The sequence below is a fragment of the Gadus chalcogrammus genome, chromosome 2 (assembly GCF_026213295.1).
Source record: "Gadus chalcogrammus isolate NIFS_2021 chromosome 2, NIFS_Gcha_1.0, whole genome shotgun sequence".
Classification (NCBI taxonomy): Eukaryota; Metazoa; Chordata; class Actinopteri; order Gadiformes; family Gadidae; genus Gadus; species Gadus chalcogrammus.
The window spans coordinates 21,941,485-21,957,952 of NC_079413.1; the positions used below are offsets into that span (position 1 = coordinate 21,941,485).

Sequence of the window (16,468 nt, forward strand, 5' to 3'; positions counted from 1 at the left end):
TTCATCTTCCTCTTCAGAAAGCGAGAAGGAAAACAAGAAAAAGAGGTAAGAAGAGCTTGAATTGATACTTGATGGTTAGAAATGTTAATGGGATAAACTTTCTAGGGATGTCGATCTTCCTTTATGTGTTTAAATATATATAGTCGTATGGACTTTTGTGGTGCCTTGATGGACAGGACGGTGGGTTGAAGAGGGGGGGAAACGGATAACGTGTGACCACAGGTGGGAATCAGGGGCATTTTCGCTACGTTGTTAGCGCTGTGGCAAGTCGGGGCCCCCAGATGTGTGTTGGATATCTGTCCCTGATCCGTGGTGCCTCTTAAGCCTGGTCCAGTCCTTGATGGTCTGTGTTTCTGTCCGTTGCCTCCTCAGCCCGGCCAGACCAGCAAGGGTTCCCCAGGACTCCCTGAGGGACTCGCGCTCCCTCAGCTACTCTCCGCCCAGGAACCGCAGAGCTGCACATTCCTCGCCCACTCGCAAGTGCGTAGCCAATCAGCCGCTGAACGCGTGTGTCCTTGAGGACGTGAAATGTGTATTCAGTTGATTACGGTCCCTATCGACCGGCTGCCACACACATCCACACTACTTTAAGACCTTAATGGCGCGTTTCCACCCGAGGGTGCGGTGCGGTTCGCAAAGGTGCGGCACGGATCGCATTTCCACCGCCAAAAGTGGGCGTGAGCCGTACTCGTCTCGCAGAGCTCCTCCGTTGGGGTATTGAGACGCCTGAAAGGGTGCTGGAAAATTCGAGCAACAAACGCCCTCCGTTGATTGGTCGACAGAATCGTGACTTCCGGGCAACATGGGGATAAAAACGAACAAACCGTACCCGCGAGGTATTATTCTGGACAATGGACATGTCGCGCAAAACTTAAGCTTGGTGGTGGAGACGTTCCTCCGCATTGGGGAGGAAGACGTGCAGAGGGAGCTTGATGGAGCTGTTTTTATTGTTTTTACTTTATTTAGTGTTTTTATTGAGCAGGCTACACTGTTGCGCTGCTATGATGTCACGATGTTTACGTAGCCGCCGCGGCGATCGACGTCCGGCCTACAATAAGGGTACTTAGTCGGCGGTGGAAACGCGACCCGGGAACTGAGCTGGGCTATAGCGCCCCCTCACTACCGGACCGAGGCTGTTAGTCTAACAGTAGACGGGACAGTTCTGAAATGCTTCATGAACAAACTTTATTAGTAATGTTTATTTTCTTACTAATTTGGCTGTGAAACCGCTTCTGATGACCCTGTATCTCTGATGCCAGTTTATACACATTAAAACGAAAGGAATGGGGTATAGGTAAGGCTCCTCTCGGTCGGGGCACAGGTGGAAGATAAATACATCGATTTGTAAGATATCTCGTCTCACTGATCCCAATGAAGGCACGCTGTATTGATCTGAGCAGACGATGGTGACGGATCCATACTGACGCTCTCCTCTCTCCCTTCTCCCAGGAGCGGCAGCAGTCGCTCTCCGAGCAGCCGGCAAAGAAGATGAGTCGTGGGATTGCGTTACGGACTCGATAACTCAGATTAGTCGCAGAGCCACGGATGCGAGAAGGGGCCGTACCCGGCCGTGCCCTGAGGCGCGGCGGTTGCGTCTGATTTTGTGATTTTCTGTGACCCAGAAGGTTGGCTTTTTTTTTTTCCCCCTTCTTTTCTTTGTTTTTTTTAAACGGCAAGCCTTTTATGATCTAAAGGAAGAATCGGTTGCAAGGTGCAGTCTTGGAATTTAGCGGGGTTACTGGAGAATTTACTCGTGCAAAGGTTCATCTCAGACATACACACACACACACAGACAGGCACGCACACATTCACAGACGCACACACACACAGACATACAGACAAACACGCGCACACACAAACGCAAAGACACAAACACTTTATATAAATACACAGTAATGAAAACGGTAACTCATGACGGAATGATCCCCTGGCTTTCCATCTGTTCTTGTACTGTATCCGTCAGTTGCATTGTTCTAAATGTAGATATGAGCTGTCTGTGTTTTGGTTAATATCGATGAGCAGAAATGCTGTTTCTATGTAATGTGATTATGAAACTGCCCCACGTGGTTTCTTTGTGAAAATGAATCATGATAATAAAAAGCAGTTGTACATTTTAGATGTGTTTGTTTTCCTTCTTATTTAAGTCAGCTTTAACGGTTGTGGGAAACTCGCACAACAAATTTGACACCATTTCTGTCAACTCGTATTGTAAACCTACTGTATGAATGAATAAACATGGAGTTTAACTTTACAATTCCTATGTAATGAGAGAGAGGTGATCATGGGGATTTCCATTCATGGATTGCCAGCAATAAGATTAGCAAGTTACAGCAGGACTGTTTGAATAATAAATAGTATAGTCAGTCAAATTAAAATAGAAATGTGAAAACTAACGACCATTTCTTTGGAAAATCGATCTTATTAATGTGATGGACTGGCTCAATGGGCTCTAGTGGCAGTTTTACCCACTTTAATAAAATATATCTTGTCTATGAAGTATTAGCCAAGTGAGAAATTGGCAATGCTTTAATAAAAATATCTGTAGAATATAATCGATTTAAAGCCGTGGTAGTCTCTGTTCTCATCCCCTTATGTTAATGTGCACTAACTTCTTTAATAGGTCCATGCAGAGCCATAGAGAGAGTGTTATACCTATCACTGCCTCCTGGTCGCTCCTGGTCCATGGCACTAACGCATCTGAGTCAAAACTTCATGTCCCAGAATCCTCAGAGCGTGCGTGACGTCAGAACTAGGCGCCGCAAATACAAAGCTTTTTCCCTCGCTCATTTATGTCTGAACCCTTTTCGATATACTTAATTTCATAATAAAGGAACCGCTTTTGAACCTCTAGGACGTCATGGGTTTGATCGAGGTAATTGTTGGGTTAAAGAAGAAGCTATAGCCGATCTAAGCTTTGCTCGTGTCTGGACGGCGGACTGCATTGTATTAAAAGTAGATGCGGTGTCTGCGAGATGCATTTGTTGTGCAGAGTTTAATCCTGATTTGTATATCTTTATAAAATATCTAATTCATTGCTTTGAGGTGTGTGAAAAATGTGTTTACACTTTGGCAAGATGTGTAGAAACTGCCCGTCCAATATTGATGCATCATGTGTATAGATTAAGATTGTTATGCATGCCTAATAATAATTATGGCAATTACACTATAATTATTGTAATAATGACCCAAAGGATTGTGTGTCTGGCTAACACATGCACGTTAAGTGTCGCTGAAACCTAAATACACTCTCACACATTGATGCCTCTGTCTTCCAGCTGCTCCACATGTCTGTCTTCTCCCAGAGCTTCTCTCCTTGTGGTAAATTCTTGGCCGCTGGTAATAACTATGGGGAGATAGCACTTTTCAGGTGAGAGAAAAGAAAGTGTCCTCAAATAACGGATCTGATGCATGTTTACGTGGTCATGCTGCTTTAGGAATATGACATAGAGTCAAGGGGTGTGAGATAATTCCTTAACCATCTTTGAATGCCACCTCTTTGCAGTCTCTCCGCAGCCCTGGGGCCAGATGCAAACGAGCTGAGCCAGAAACCCATTCTAACATTTACAGGTGGGTCGATTCCTCCCAACGTTCAGAGTATTGTTGACTTTATCTTGTCTCGGAGACTTCTGCTAAAATGTGTTCACATCCAGATCCGCTTCCTCAAAAATATTGTCTTCATTTGGCCTCATTCTGTTTTCTATTCAAATTTCTATCTATTTTATTGTCACGATGCATTCATCAAATTGTAGCTTTCTGAGTGTATGTGCTATTGCATATTCTGTAGCCGTCAGCAGTCAAAGTCCTCTTATTCATAGACAAAGAATATGAAACGAAAATATGCAATTTACCTCCAAGTGGGTAAATTGATAAACCAGTCATTCAACATCTCCTTCTTCCCGCTCACCTCTCCTCCTCCTCGCTCCTCCTCCTCCTCCTCCTTTTCTCTCCTCCAGCTCACGAGGGGCCGGTGTTCTCCCTCCTCTCCACTGACTCTCACCTCCTGAGTGCTGGAAATGGAGAGATAAGCGCATGGAGTTGGGCGGAGCTTATAAAGAAGGTACTTCTTTCCAGCATTCCGTTATTCAGAGAAGAATATGAATTTTGTCAATGAGTTTATTGGTTTATTCTTTACCTTATTTATTTGGTGCAGGACAGGTGCATGTTTGTTAAGTACGCACAGGTGCATGTTTTTTAAGTACATACACACAATCTAATGGGGCTTGACTTTATTTGTGTGGCTCCTTTTCTCCAGAATGTGAAAGCTGCATGGACACGGAGACCTAATTACAAGTGAGAAGTGTGTGTGTGTGTGTGTGTGTGTGCGTGTTGTGCACATATTCGTTTCTTTTGAGCACAATGTGTGTGTGGGCCTTTAAGGTATGCAGCCTACAATCAGTGTCTTTGTGCTCTTCCCCCATCCCTCAGATCAAGCCTAGAGATCCCAGAGATTAATGCCATGGCGCTCAACCCTGCAGTGAGTCAAACACGCACGCATGCATGCACACAATGCGTGTCTGAAGCTGTTACTAGTTTGTTTACAGAATGTTGTCTAATTCCTAAAATAAGCACTTCTTAGTCCAGAAAGTAAAAGTCCTCCGTAAGCTTTTAATCAACCATGTGGGCCTTTTATAATCAGCCCAACCTAGAGATTGAACTCTGCCGCTCTGATCTCTGTGTAGAGCTCTGGGGGATAGCACCGGCGACGGCATTGGGTTCTCTCTCTCACTCTTCCTCCTCATCTGTCCTAGGACAACAGCTTAGCAGTGGGAGGTGGGGACAACAACGTCCATATCATGGATCTGGAGAACGGCGCCTTTAAGGTCTCGAGAGTCAAGCACACACACACACACCGTCTTCTACGATTGCCCCCGGCTGCCCTTGTCGAGAGCCTCAGAGTGACACTTGCCCCTCTCTGTCCCTAGTCGGTGCTGCAGGGCCACACGGACTACATCCACTGTCTGAGCGTGAGGGAGAGGGCCTCCGAGGTGCTCTCTGGGGGGGAGGACGGGGCTGTGAGGATCTGGGGTGAGTGATGGAGGCCGGCCCGTTCAGGTGTTTTTTTTATCGATAGCACATTATACAAATACCGCGCGATTGGCATCCTCTTTTGTCTATAACCCGTGGCGGTGCTTGTCGTGGCTTGTTGTTAAACAGCCGGGGAATAACGTGTGTTTTTGGGTTGATGTTTAAGGGCTGTGTAAAAAACAGCCAGAGGCCGAAGGTTAATAGCAATAACAGGTTCTTTACACGGTGTTAATCGAACTCCATGCACACCACAGTACAACCGGCCTGAATTTGACATTAGAAGTAAATCCGATTGTTGTTCTTAAAGTCGTAGAACCTGCCGCTTATCCCGATGCGATTTGGCCAACTGCCAAATGGCGACATTTGTACAGGTGTCATACATGTCAAAATAAACCATGTGTGTTCTCCCTGAATACAATTCCAGTCAGAGCTGTCTCTTGATTTTACGGCTGTCTAGTTCCAGGTTTGCAAACACTAATTATTATTATGACTTGTGGTCTAGTTGTGGTTTACTTGGGGTAAAGTGTCATCTTTAGGTAGGAAACAGCTGTCTCATGGGCCTGAAATGTGGGTGTAATAATATAAGTCATCACTGACATTTTGTAGCCTGGTCCTACCAGACTCTCGTGCTTCATTTAATTTGCAGAGAGAGTCTGGACCCTCTCAATTGACTAACGTTAACTCACTTGAAGGCGGGTGTCTGTTGAAGTTTAAAACTATTGGTATCTGCCCTAGTGCCAACAGTCTGGATGTGCCATAACCAATCGCTAACATTTGGCCGGGAATCACTTTGAGCGCAGGCTGTAAACAAACAACACTGTGCGTGAAGATGTCCGTTCACGGGAGCTGACTTTAACGTCATTGATCTCAGCCACTCCCTCTGTTCGCTGATTGGATGCACAAAATGTGGACGGAGAAAACCACTAACATACCGCAGACCCAGACGTAGTACTGAAGGGAAATTAATATTGAGCGAAAGCGCTTAGGCAGGCATAGCCTGCCTAAGCGCTTCTGACATTGGTCAGAAAAATAGGAATTGACTCATAGATTGTGATGTGTAACAAAAATAAAAAAATAAGGTCAAATCAACTGAAACTAACAATGGCTTTTTCTAAGCAAGCGATGGTTGTGACTATCTTACGAAGATGTATATTTTATTTTATATGTATATTATATTCAGTTCCTTTGGCTATGTTTATACATATCGATACTTAAAAGCATTGACTTTGTTTCTATTATGGTCTTGTATCACTTTAGACACAAGGACTAGCCAGTGTGTGCACTGTGTTGAAGTTTACAAATATGAGGTAAGAAATATATTTACCAGACTATCTCATAATATAAGGCTAACTTTGTAACAGACAATCATAAGTGGGACCTCTGCAGGTCCCACTTATGATTGTCAGGTTGTTGAATATATGTATGAAGATCTTGCCAGTCAATATGCTCACAATCACCTATCTCAAAGGGTCCCTATGTTCCAACCAGGTAGGAGTGTGATTATCCATTACAAACCTACCCAGTGAACTGTAGCAACTGGTACGCCTATCGATCCATCGTACGTCTCGGTGGACCCTCCTACTTGTGATGTCACCAAAATAACAGGGCAGGGCAGATTTCGAAACGGCTTGTAATGGCTTACACACTCGCACCTGGTGGTAGATTGGGGGCCCCTATAAATATAATCGAATTACGCTGTGACCCCCAAATACCAAAACCCCACTCTCTCCTTCTCGCATTTTTGATTGGATGGAATCGTAGACCTGTGCCCGCCCCCAGCACGGCAAGTGGATCAGCTGCCTAACCACGGACTCTGATTGGATGGTAAGCAGCGGGCGGCGACAAGTTTCGCCAATCACCAGGACACCTGACTTGTCTGATGACTCACTATTTGACTGATCGATCAACAGTTTGATTTGCTAAATCGGCAGTAAGGTGCACCATCTAAATGTTGTCCCGATAGGTTGATATTTAGTGTTGCGTTGACGACAGGACAGATTCTGCAAGTGCACCATTGGTGTTCTGTATCACATCCTGCCTTTTACTAATTTCACTTCTCCATTGTGGTTCCAAGAAACGGCTTCTTGAATCACCCCCATGCCTTTTGTACATCACACTATATGTTCTGGTTTCAAAGCATAGTATTCTTATTGACCCGTCTATAACTAAAATATCTTTATTAAAAAAGAGACCAAAAGTGATGCGTGTTATTGTTCAATTAACGTTTATCATCAACTATCTTTTTTAATATGTTGTCATGGAAAAAAAAAAAGGCATCATAATCCTGTCTATACTGTGTCTCACTCTTCAGTCCGGTCAAGCTGCTTTTATTCAATAATGTATTCAAAATGGCTGCTCTAGTCACGAGTGTTGTGCCTCTCCGACCCTCTGACCACAGCTGTGCGGTGGGGGTCCCTCCTTGTCCCTGTGGCACCTCCGCTCCATGTCCCCCACCTTCCGTCTTCCCTCTGTCTGGCTGCCAGCGCCAAGCCACCTTCTACCAGGACATGGTGAGCTGCGTGTGTGTGTGTGTGTGTGTGTGTGTGTGTGTGTGTGTGTGTAGTGTGTGTGTGTGTGTGTGTGTTGTGTGTGTGGTGTGTGTGTTGTGTGTGTGTGTGTGTGTGTGTGTGTGTGTGTGTGTGTTTGCCACCATCATTAGAATTCACACCGCGTGGTGCTTGTGTGGCACTGCTCTCCTTTGAATGCGAGCGGTTGTCAGGGAGGATGTGTGGACTTATGGCCCCGGTGTGATGGAGACTCATGAATTTGTATTCCTGTGGACCTGAGTTTCCTTTTGTTTGTTTTTTATATCATACGTTACTTAGTTTAATGTAATAATTACTTTCTTTGGTGTGAGTGTTAATAACATACTACTTTATTTAGATGGCAGAGCAGAAAGAACAGGTGGCAGAAGTAGAGTAAAGTGAGATAAAAATGTAATCTACTGAAAATATGTCAATACAGTCTTAAAAGTCTTAAAAAATCATCTTGCAGGCTTTTTATTTGATGATTATTTTTGGACTGTGTATCTCCTATTTATCGTATCATTTGTAGGATGAAAAGTGATAGACAGACGGTTTGTATTCGGTGACGGTTTAATTAGCCGATGCTCCCCTCGTTCAGATCCTGACGGTGGGCGAGGGCCAGTGCGTCTCCCACTGCCTGATGGGCGGCGAGGTGAAGGCCCAGATCCCCTGCACGCCTCACTCCATCAACACGCTGGCCATCAACACCAACAGCACCGAGCACAGGGTGAGCCTGGGATACAGCACGTAGAGCCTTTTATAAGCCATGTCCCGTGCCAGCCAATCAATCTCACCGACCCAAATCCACTGGGATCCTCCGCGTTGAAAATGGCTCTAAAATCATGCAATAGAATAGAATAGAATAGAATATCTTTATTGTCATTGTAACGCAAAGTACAACGAAATTAAGTGCAGTCCTTGTTCAGTGCAAAAACATCACATTGAGGTAGTACATATAAATAAATAAATAAATAAAAACTATAATCAACTGAGTACACTAAAAAACACATAAGGCACACCCACACAAACATTCACATTTATAAATGTGCCTACACACATGTGATACACAACACACTAACTATGCTCTGGTAGCAACATTTAGTGAGGTTATGGCTGTTGGATAAAAACTGTTTTGTTAGTCTGTTTGTTCTTGTTTTCATGGACCTGTATCTCCTGCCTGGACGGCAGTAGTTCGAACAGTTTTGTGACCGGGGTGTGATGTGTCCTGCAGGACGGATTTGGCCTTTTTAATAGCAGACATTTACATTACTTAGCAGATGCTTTTATCCAAAGCGACGGGAGCAGTTATGTTCATTACAAGCCGTTAGAAAATCTGTCTTTTCCTGTGTTTTGGAGATACCACAAGTGGGAGTGTCCTCCTAGATTGTGCTGGATAATTTGCAAACATTTTTTACAGTCCACTGGGTAGGCTGGTAGACTGATCCAGCATACATCTAGGTGGTCACTCACACAAAACACAGGAAAAGGCAGCTTTTAGAATTGCAATATAATAGAGAAAGAATTGCAATATAATAAAAATTGCATATCGCAGGTAAAGAATTTGTATAAATAGCTTTCACGACAAACTGTATTTCATGGGGTTTCGGAAGCAACAAAAGGGGAAACGGATGGAAAAGACTGAGAAATGTACAACAGCATGATGAAAAGACCACAGACTGTCCACACTACTTACATTCTGTGTGATTGTGAACCATGGCATGATCCTTGGAGGGTGCTGTGTGTTCAGGAAATGGTGATGAGCAAAAAACACAAGTGCCTGCCCTCTATTGTAGTAACAGCCTAGTACTGTATTTGGTTCTGTGTGGTTTTAATCTATGGCTGTAGTTGCTACGTTTAAGTGTGGATTTGTAGTATTCCTTTCAACTTGATCTATCATTCTTTCCTCATATGTTATCAATATAAATATAATTACTATGTATTTATGTGATTTTTCAGGTCCTGACAGTGGGAGGCAGCAGTGACCATATAGACGTTTTCACCAACCTATCCTACAAAGCATTCTCTCTGCGATTCTAAACAGCCGAATCACACACCCTGATTCCATCATGCTCAGGAAAATCAGGGATATCCTTAATCTCATGTTGTGGTCGTGCACAAAGACCTTTTCTGTTCTTGCTTTTGTGTTTCCACTTTTCATTGACATGCATTTTTAATGGAAATAAAGTATATTTTCTAAACTTTGTAACGTGTACTCTGTGTCTTGAATGCTCTTACGCTATAGAGAAAGAGAAAGTTAAATATTTTGTATTTGGTAGTAAGGTAACTTATGTTCAAACATCCCTGGTGATGTTGAGCAACAAGGGAAACGGAGGGCGTGGTCTTGAGCACGTGACCTGGACGTGGGCGAGGAGACGTGAGTCCAGTGTTGCCAGATTGGTGCCATATTTCCCGCCCTATCTGGCAACAATGGATGCAACTCGCTGAAGCCAGTGTTGCCAGATTGGGCGGGAAATCTGGCACAATCTGGCAACACTGCGTGAGTCACAGCGCGGCTCCGTCAGGTGTGGTCACACACACACACACACACACACACACAAGCCGACTGGAGAGGAGGTCACGCCTTCGGACTTTCCCGGAACAGCATGACCGACCACCGGGTAGGGAAGCAACCGCTGTGATGATTGACCTCACCCGCCGGACCCACGGTTGATCGAGTCTCCAGCCCCCCGGGTGAGTGAACTCTGCGCCCCGCTGCCTGAGCTCCGGAGGACGGAGAGCGGAGACGCCGCCGCCAGGCCGTGGTCAGAGCTAGTTAGCCGATACCACGACGGTATCTCCATCGGGAGGCTACGAGCCTCCTCCTCAGCCCAGTGGACCCCGATGAGCTAACTAGGCTAACAACCCCGAACTTTTGACCACACGGATTGACAACTTATCAACTCAACTTATCAACTATCCCCAAGGCGAACTAACACCGTTTGAGTTCGGTACAGGTGTTGGGAAGATCACTAAGAATTCATTTTTAATCGGGGTAAATCGGTTGAACGTGTCGTATTGCAGTAAAAACGAAGTGTGAATTGTTTTGACCCAAACCACCGATCATGTAAAGGTTCATCAGACTTAAGTCTATTCATTAGAGACTTAAGTCTGTTGAATAACTTGAGTCGTGCAGGCTGGTGCTTCCTGTTTCAGTTTTCCCTACAGCGGTGGCTGGCAGCCGTCACTCCCGTTCAGTATGCAGGAGCCGCTTGACTAACTTGGTTATTTTGGTGTTATTTTTTATTAACTTATTTAATTCCACTGTGTCACTGTAAACCATGAAAGTATTGACACAAGTAGCGTCGTTGGTGAGATACATTGAACAAGTCTGTGCCTTGCCCCACCTGTCCTGTATGCTGAGAGTGACTGGGCAGAAATGTCGGGCGGTGCGGCTCCACTGAGCCGGGGTGGGGGAGCCGGAGGATAACTTTTGTTTGGGAACGTGGCTCTAGTGCGCGGGGGTCAGGGAAGAACTGCGTTAAAAAACATTGCATCATTATGTAGTCACCTCTTGCATCAGTTGAAGATCGATATCTAACATGCATACATGTCTCTCAATTGTGTTCTAGGAAACCTGGCCTGAACAAGAAAGTAAGGACCTAACCTTGGAAGAGATTGTCCTTGTTCACCGAGGAGAGGAGGTCAAAGTGGAAACTGTCATAAAACCTGAGAGTGGTTTTCTCTTTTGGACTTTTCGACTGGGGCCGGGAATATAAATCCGATAAGGGGCCTCTGTTTACCCACAGAGCTCACAGACAAAATACTACACCGCTGTCATCCGTAGCACGAGCTAGCCTCTGCTGCATGCCATGCCTCTTTTGACGTGTCCATCAAGAAGACCCACTGCCCTCAAGAAACCTCCATCTCAACGAAGGGAGACCCAGCTGTGAACGCACTCAGGGACGCACTCTGGGATATTACCGCTGGCTGAAACGTGGTGGAAGTGAGGCTGGGAAGGAGACGTATGGACCCCACCCCCCCCACCCCCCTCCCAGGGTAAATCATCGTCAGCCACCTGCCTACAGGAATTACCCACAATGCTTCTGGCCTGTTCCTTTACCACACTGTGAAAGCAAAACTAGTGTGAAACGGTGAACTAACCAGGCTGGTTTGGACCAAATCATAGTTGTGGTGGGTGTGAGGACGATAATTACAATACTGAAGGGGAAATTGTCCATGGTTTTCTGTTGGGGAATATATCGGCTTTGTGGACGAAGACATCTGGTGCTGTTCTGAACTGGACGTGTTGGACAGTGAGGAGCGAGGGGAGAAGAAGAAGAATCACGGTCATTTTGGCGTATGGGCCATCTGAGACCGCCTTCTGAGTGAACTGTGAAGCTTTCCAGGCCCCGGTCAAAATGGCGGGAAAGGACTACAATCATCTGTTCAAACTGCTCATCATCGGAGACTCCAGTGGGTCCACTCTCTCTCTTTCTCCACCCTTGATAGAAAGAATAGAAATGTTCAAAAAGCACATGACCTCCTAAGGAGATTAAATGTTTTCCTCTTGCTCAGCAAACGTGGAATAGTTGCTTTCCATGCATTTCCGGTTGACACCAAGAAGATATCTATGTTAAAATGATATGCAATTTCAGCCATGTCCCTTTTCAGACCGTCAAGTATTCAGTTCTGTGCTTGAAATTGGTAGTTTTATAGGTCAAACACATGTTTTGTCTAATCATTGTTATACCAGGATTTGATCTTGCATACATAAATACAGGTTACATTATATTACAACAGTCTGAAACCTTTGTTTAACTAATTAAATGCTAAACCCTGAATGTTTATCTTGTCTCCCTCGCTCTCCTCAGATGTAGGTAAAAGCAGCCTTTTGCTCCGCTTCGCCGACAACTCCTTCTCTGGTAAGTACCGAGCGGTCCTTTCAAGATGAACCACCGCTGAATAGTCCAACTGGCAAAACGATGGAGCTGTAACAGAAAGTAGTCGAATTGCAGCAGTGTAAATGTGAATAGGTTCGATATGTTGGATATTCAAGTTGAGGTATATTGAAGCCAGCCTGGTTTAACTACGAGCCTTTATGGGCCATTGTAACGTTTCACTTCCTTGTTTGCTAACCATGCCCGATGGTTCTGCAGGAAGCTACATAACCACTATCGGGGTGGACTTCAAGATCCGCACGGTGGACATCGACGGGGAGCGTGTCAAACTCCAAATCTGGGACACGGCAGGCCAGGAACGATTCCGCACCATCACGTCAACGTAAGGCGGCATCCTGTACAGTAGTTTGAGGAGTATCACCTCAACGTAGGGCTACATCCTGTAGTTTGAGGAGCATCCCCTCAACTTAACGCTACATCCTGTACAGTAGTTTGAGGAGTATCACCTCAACGTAGGGCTACATCCTGTAGTTTAAGGAGCATCCCCTCAACTTAACGCTATATCCTGTACAGTAGCTTGGACAGCCATTGATCTACACAAATACATTGGATCACAAACATACCAAAAATGCCTAATTAATGAAAATTGTATTATTACAGAAAGCACTAATTCCTTTTTCTTTAATAATACCTTTTCATTAATCAGGCATTCTTTTCACTGTGTATAAAAATGAGGCTTAAAAAAACATAACACAATAATTAACACGTTTGGCATCTGCTGATTCCAAATTGTAATCTTTTTATTTGATCTCAAAGGTGCGTGTGTGTGTGCGCGCGTCCTTGTATTTGTTCCTGGATGTCTTGACACAGTAAACACCCTCTGGCTGTTTGCTCAAGCCGTTCCCCGGCCCGCGGTTCTGACGATCTCCCATTGTGAACAGCTACTACAGAAACACCCACGGGGTCATCATCGTGTACGACGTCACCAACCCCGAGTCCTTCGTCAACGTCAAGCGGTGGCTCAACGAGATCACGCAGAACTGTGACAACGTCTCCAAGATCCTGGGCAAGTCTTTCATCACTATCCATCTACAGATGGGATCTATCGAGGAGAGTATTTTTGTACAGAAGAAGATTAGGGCCACAGACAAACAACGCTAGAGAGGACGTGTCTCAATTAATAAAACATTATCTCCTATCTTACTTGTAAGCTAGACTAAATACCTAAATACAGTTGATCAATCTATCAAGGAACCTATTATGTGGACACTTGTCGGCTCTTGCATCAGCTGCCATAGAAGAATGACCTCATTTGGAAAGTACCCACTGGCACCTTGAACCTGACTCATGCGTGAACTGGAGTCAAATGGTGACTAGTGAGTCCACTGTTTCAGATGGAATTCAAACACTGTGATTAAAAAAAAAAGGTGTTTTGACATTAGGACATAGGAGTTTGCCCCTTTTTAAATCTAAATTGGAGATTTATTTCAGTATTAGTGATAAAATGGCACAGATTACTATGTTTAAGATATCATTCAGGTTAAATGGCTCTTTGATGCCAGGGCCCATGTTGATTGTGGGTTTCACCAGCTTCCTACAAGGTCTGAATGGCAGCGGTGTGGGTGGGGGGGTATTCACTTGGTTGCAATCTGCAACTCCACCTCTAGATGCCACGAAGTCCGACACGGACACCCTTGAAACAAAACAGACACGGCCATTGCGGATTACATCACCGTGCTGGACCTGGCAACGCGATCCCTGTACAAAACCTGGCACCGGGAACCCGAGACGTGCCGAGGTAGAAAGGAGTAACGTTTTGTCTGTTGTCGTCTCCTCAGTGGGAAACAAGAACGACGATCCCACCCGGAAGCAAGTGGACACCAGCGACGCCATGCAGTTCGGGGAGTCGGTGGGGGTCCCGGTGTTTGAGACCAGCGCCAAGGAGAACATGAACGTGGAGGAGGTGGGGACCCAGAGCCGTGTCTCATAGCCTTCTCGTTCTGCGTCGCTCGTCCCCGAGGGGAACGAGGGCGGCGTAGCAAGCGGCCATATAATAAATAAATAGGATTGTCGTAATAAAGTGACGATACAGAAGTATAAAACCGGTAACGGCAAATGTCAACTTAGTTAAAAGTGAACTGATTTAGGGAACTTGCATCTAAATGTGCATTATGTATTTACATTATTATTATTATTATTTTTAAGTTAGTTAATTTAAGTTTAAGCCAATTGAAGTTAAGTTAATTTAAGTTTAAGCTATTTGATTTTTAAGTGTTGACGTGTTTTGTGCGTGCTTGTGTCTACTCCCCCCCCCCCCTCCAGATGTTCATGGCCTTCACCCACATGGTGCTGCGAGCCAAGAAGCAGAGCCAGAACCGGGCTGAGAGGGAGAGGGAGCGCGAGAGGGACCGCGTGGACATCAGCGCCCACCGCGACCGCGACCGCAAGAGGAGGGGCAAGAAGTGCTGCTGAGGCCCCAGACCCCACCTCCACCTCCTCCTCCTCCACCTCCCTGTCCCTGCCCACCTGTGACCAACACGCTCGCACTCGCATGGAGAGAGAGAGAGATAGAGGATTGGTTGTGCCTTAACGCGAGTCCGTCTAAAGAGTGGATAAACATTGGCGTCAAGCCTCTGGTGAAACGTCCGCTCCTCACAGTAGCTTTTTCTGATTGGCTCACGAGGCCAGGCCCAATGTAACGACCGGTACGGACACTCGTCTGGGAAACGGTGACTGCGATGAGCTGTCCTGTGATCGGTGTGATTCCCGTAGCTAAGTCTGTTCCTGGGGGATTTGACGGAGGATGGACTACAGTGATACAGGGTCAGTTTGCCAAAGCAACACGGAACACTATTGGATGAGTGACGGACAGTACAGACTCAAAAGGCCAGAGAGGGAACGGTTATTGTTTCACCGCTGATCGCCTGGGAAACCCAGTGGTGGAAGAGCCAGCGTGTCAACTTTGCACTGAGAGGAATTGCAGATGAAACGATTGAAAAACCACTGCTGTGTGCCAACTTTTGTTTTTAATAATCGTATTCTAACAGTATGTGTTTGCTTGTTTTATCTTCGGAAGGGAACTAGTGTGCTTGTTTCTCGTGACCAGAACGCTTACCTAAACGAGACGCACTCCAATGGGCATAGTCTTTTGTTTTTTAGCATCTTATAAGCCTTAATTCTTTGTAAAACGTGGTCAGTGATGCAGAGTTAGTCTTAACGGTTGACGCAAAATGTGATTAGAGTTGTCATCTAATGATTTTTTTTATGAAAATGCCTAGCAAATAACCAATTAAAGCAATAAAGTAAATAAGTCAGTTTTGTCCCACTATTTTAAGGAGAACTTTATGGATTTCCTTTAATGGATCGAGTTGGGATATCATTCTTTCTTGAGAGGGCGAATAAAATGTATTCAATGCCTAAAGGTAAAACATTCAAAAAGTGAAGTAGTTCATTTGCGCTTCACTCAATATTTGATGGCTAATTAATGCTGGGCATTTTTAGTATGGCAGAGGGGTTAATCATGAATATTCATGTGGTTGCCTGGTAACCAGCATGGTCATTACAACACATAACATTCAAAGTGATCAGAAAATAGCTGTTTAAAATCCAAGTACTTTAATGAAACAAAGTTCACTAATTGATACAGACTCACAAATTAACAATCTAACTTGCATGGCGGATTGCAACCAAATGTAAACGTGACTGCAATATGTCCAGAATACAATTATTGAGTGATGTTTCGCATTACATTGAGCCGTTGGGTTGCCAATATCGCAGGCAGGTAGTTTCCATCGTGTTAAACAGGTGTGACGGCCGACCGCTTCAGCCACCCGCGTCAACAATGAAAGCAGCAGGACAGAACTTCTTTTAATGAGGAACCATACAGACCAGACTCGTGCTTGTGAAACCGTCAGTAGGACTAAACCCGGTATGGCGAGCAGCTTGTGGTCGTGTCTCTCTTGGTATTTTTGGCATCCAAAACTCCCAGTGGTGTCGGTTGTGGTGTCCATCACACTAGTAGGTGTCTCACGCGACCCAGAGAGATCGAGCGGCCAAATGTTTTGAATCTTGACCGAGTGG

General features: G+C 45.1%; 2 protein-coding genes across 3 annotated transcripts; both read left to right on the forward strand.

Annotated features, from left to right (window-relative positions):
• The first annotated feature begins 2,704 nt into the window (after positions 1-2,704).
• Positions 2,705-9,745, forward strand: thoc6 (THO complex 6). The gene is given in 14 exon segments (XM_056604995.1): positions 2,705-2,872; positions 3,276-3,367; positions 3,503-3,567; positions 3,954-4,057; positions 4,253-4,290; positions 4,426-4,474; positions 4,749-4,820; positions 4,923-5,025; positions 6,283-6,332; positions 6,787-6,849; positions 7,424-7,480; positions 7,482-7,535; positions 8,149-8,277; positions 9,507-9,745. Coding segments are annotated over 14 exon segments (972 nt in total). The 5' UTR covers positions 2,705-2,857; the 3' UTR covers positions 9,588-9,745.
• A 308-nt stretch (positions 9,746-10,053) lies between these two features.
• Positions 10,054-16,439, forward strand: si:dkey-16l2.16 (ras-related protein Rab-35). 2 transcript variants are annotated; one of them, XM_056605008.1, is made up of 7 exons: positions 10,054-10,241; positions 11,120-11,963; positions 12,362-12,412; positions 12,647-12,770; positions 13,330-13,454; positions 14,227-14,351; positions 14,711-16,438. In XM_056605008.1, the coding sequence occupies exons 2-7, from the start codon at positions 11,909-11,911 to the stop codon at positions 14,858-14,860; spliced, it is 630 nt and encodes a 209-aa protein (XP_056460983.1). In that variant the 5' UTR covers positions 10,054-10,241; positions 11,120-11,908; the 3' UTR covers positions 14,861-16,438. The 2 variants fall into 2 exon arrangements, with proteins under 2 accessions (XP_056460983.1, XP_056460984.1); XM_056605009.1 differs by lacking the exon at positions 10,054-10,241 and having other exon boundaries at positions 11,878-11,963; positions 14,711-16,439.
• The last annotated feature ends 29 nt before the right edge of the window (positions 16,440-16,468 follow it).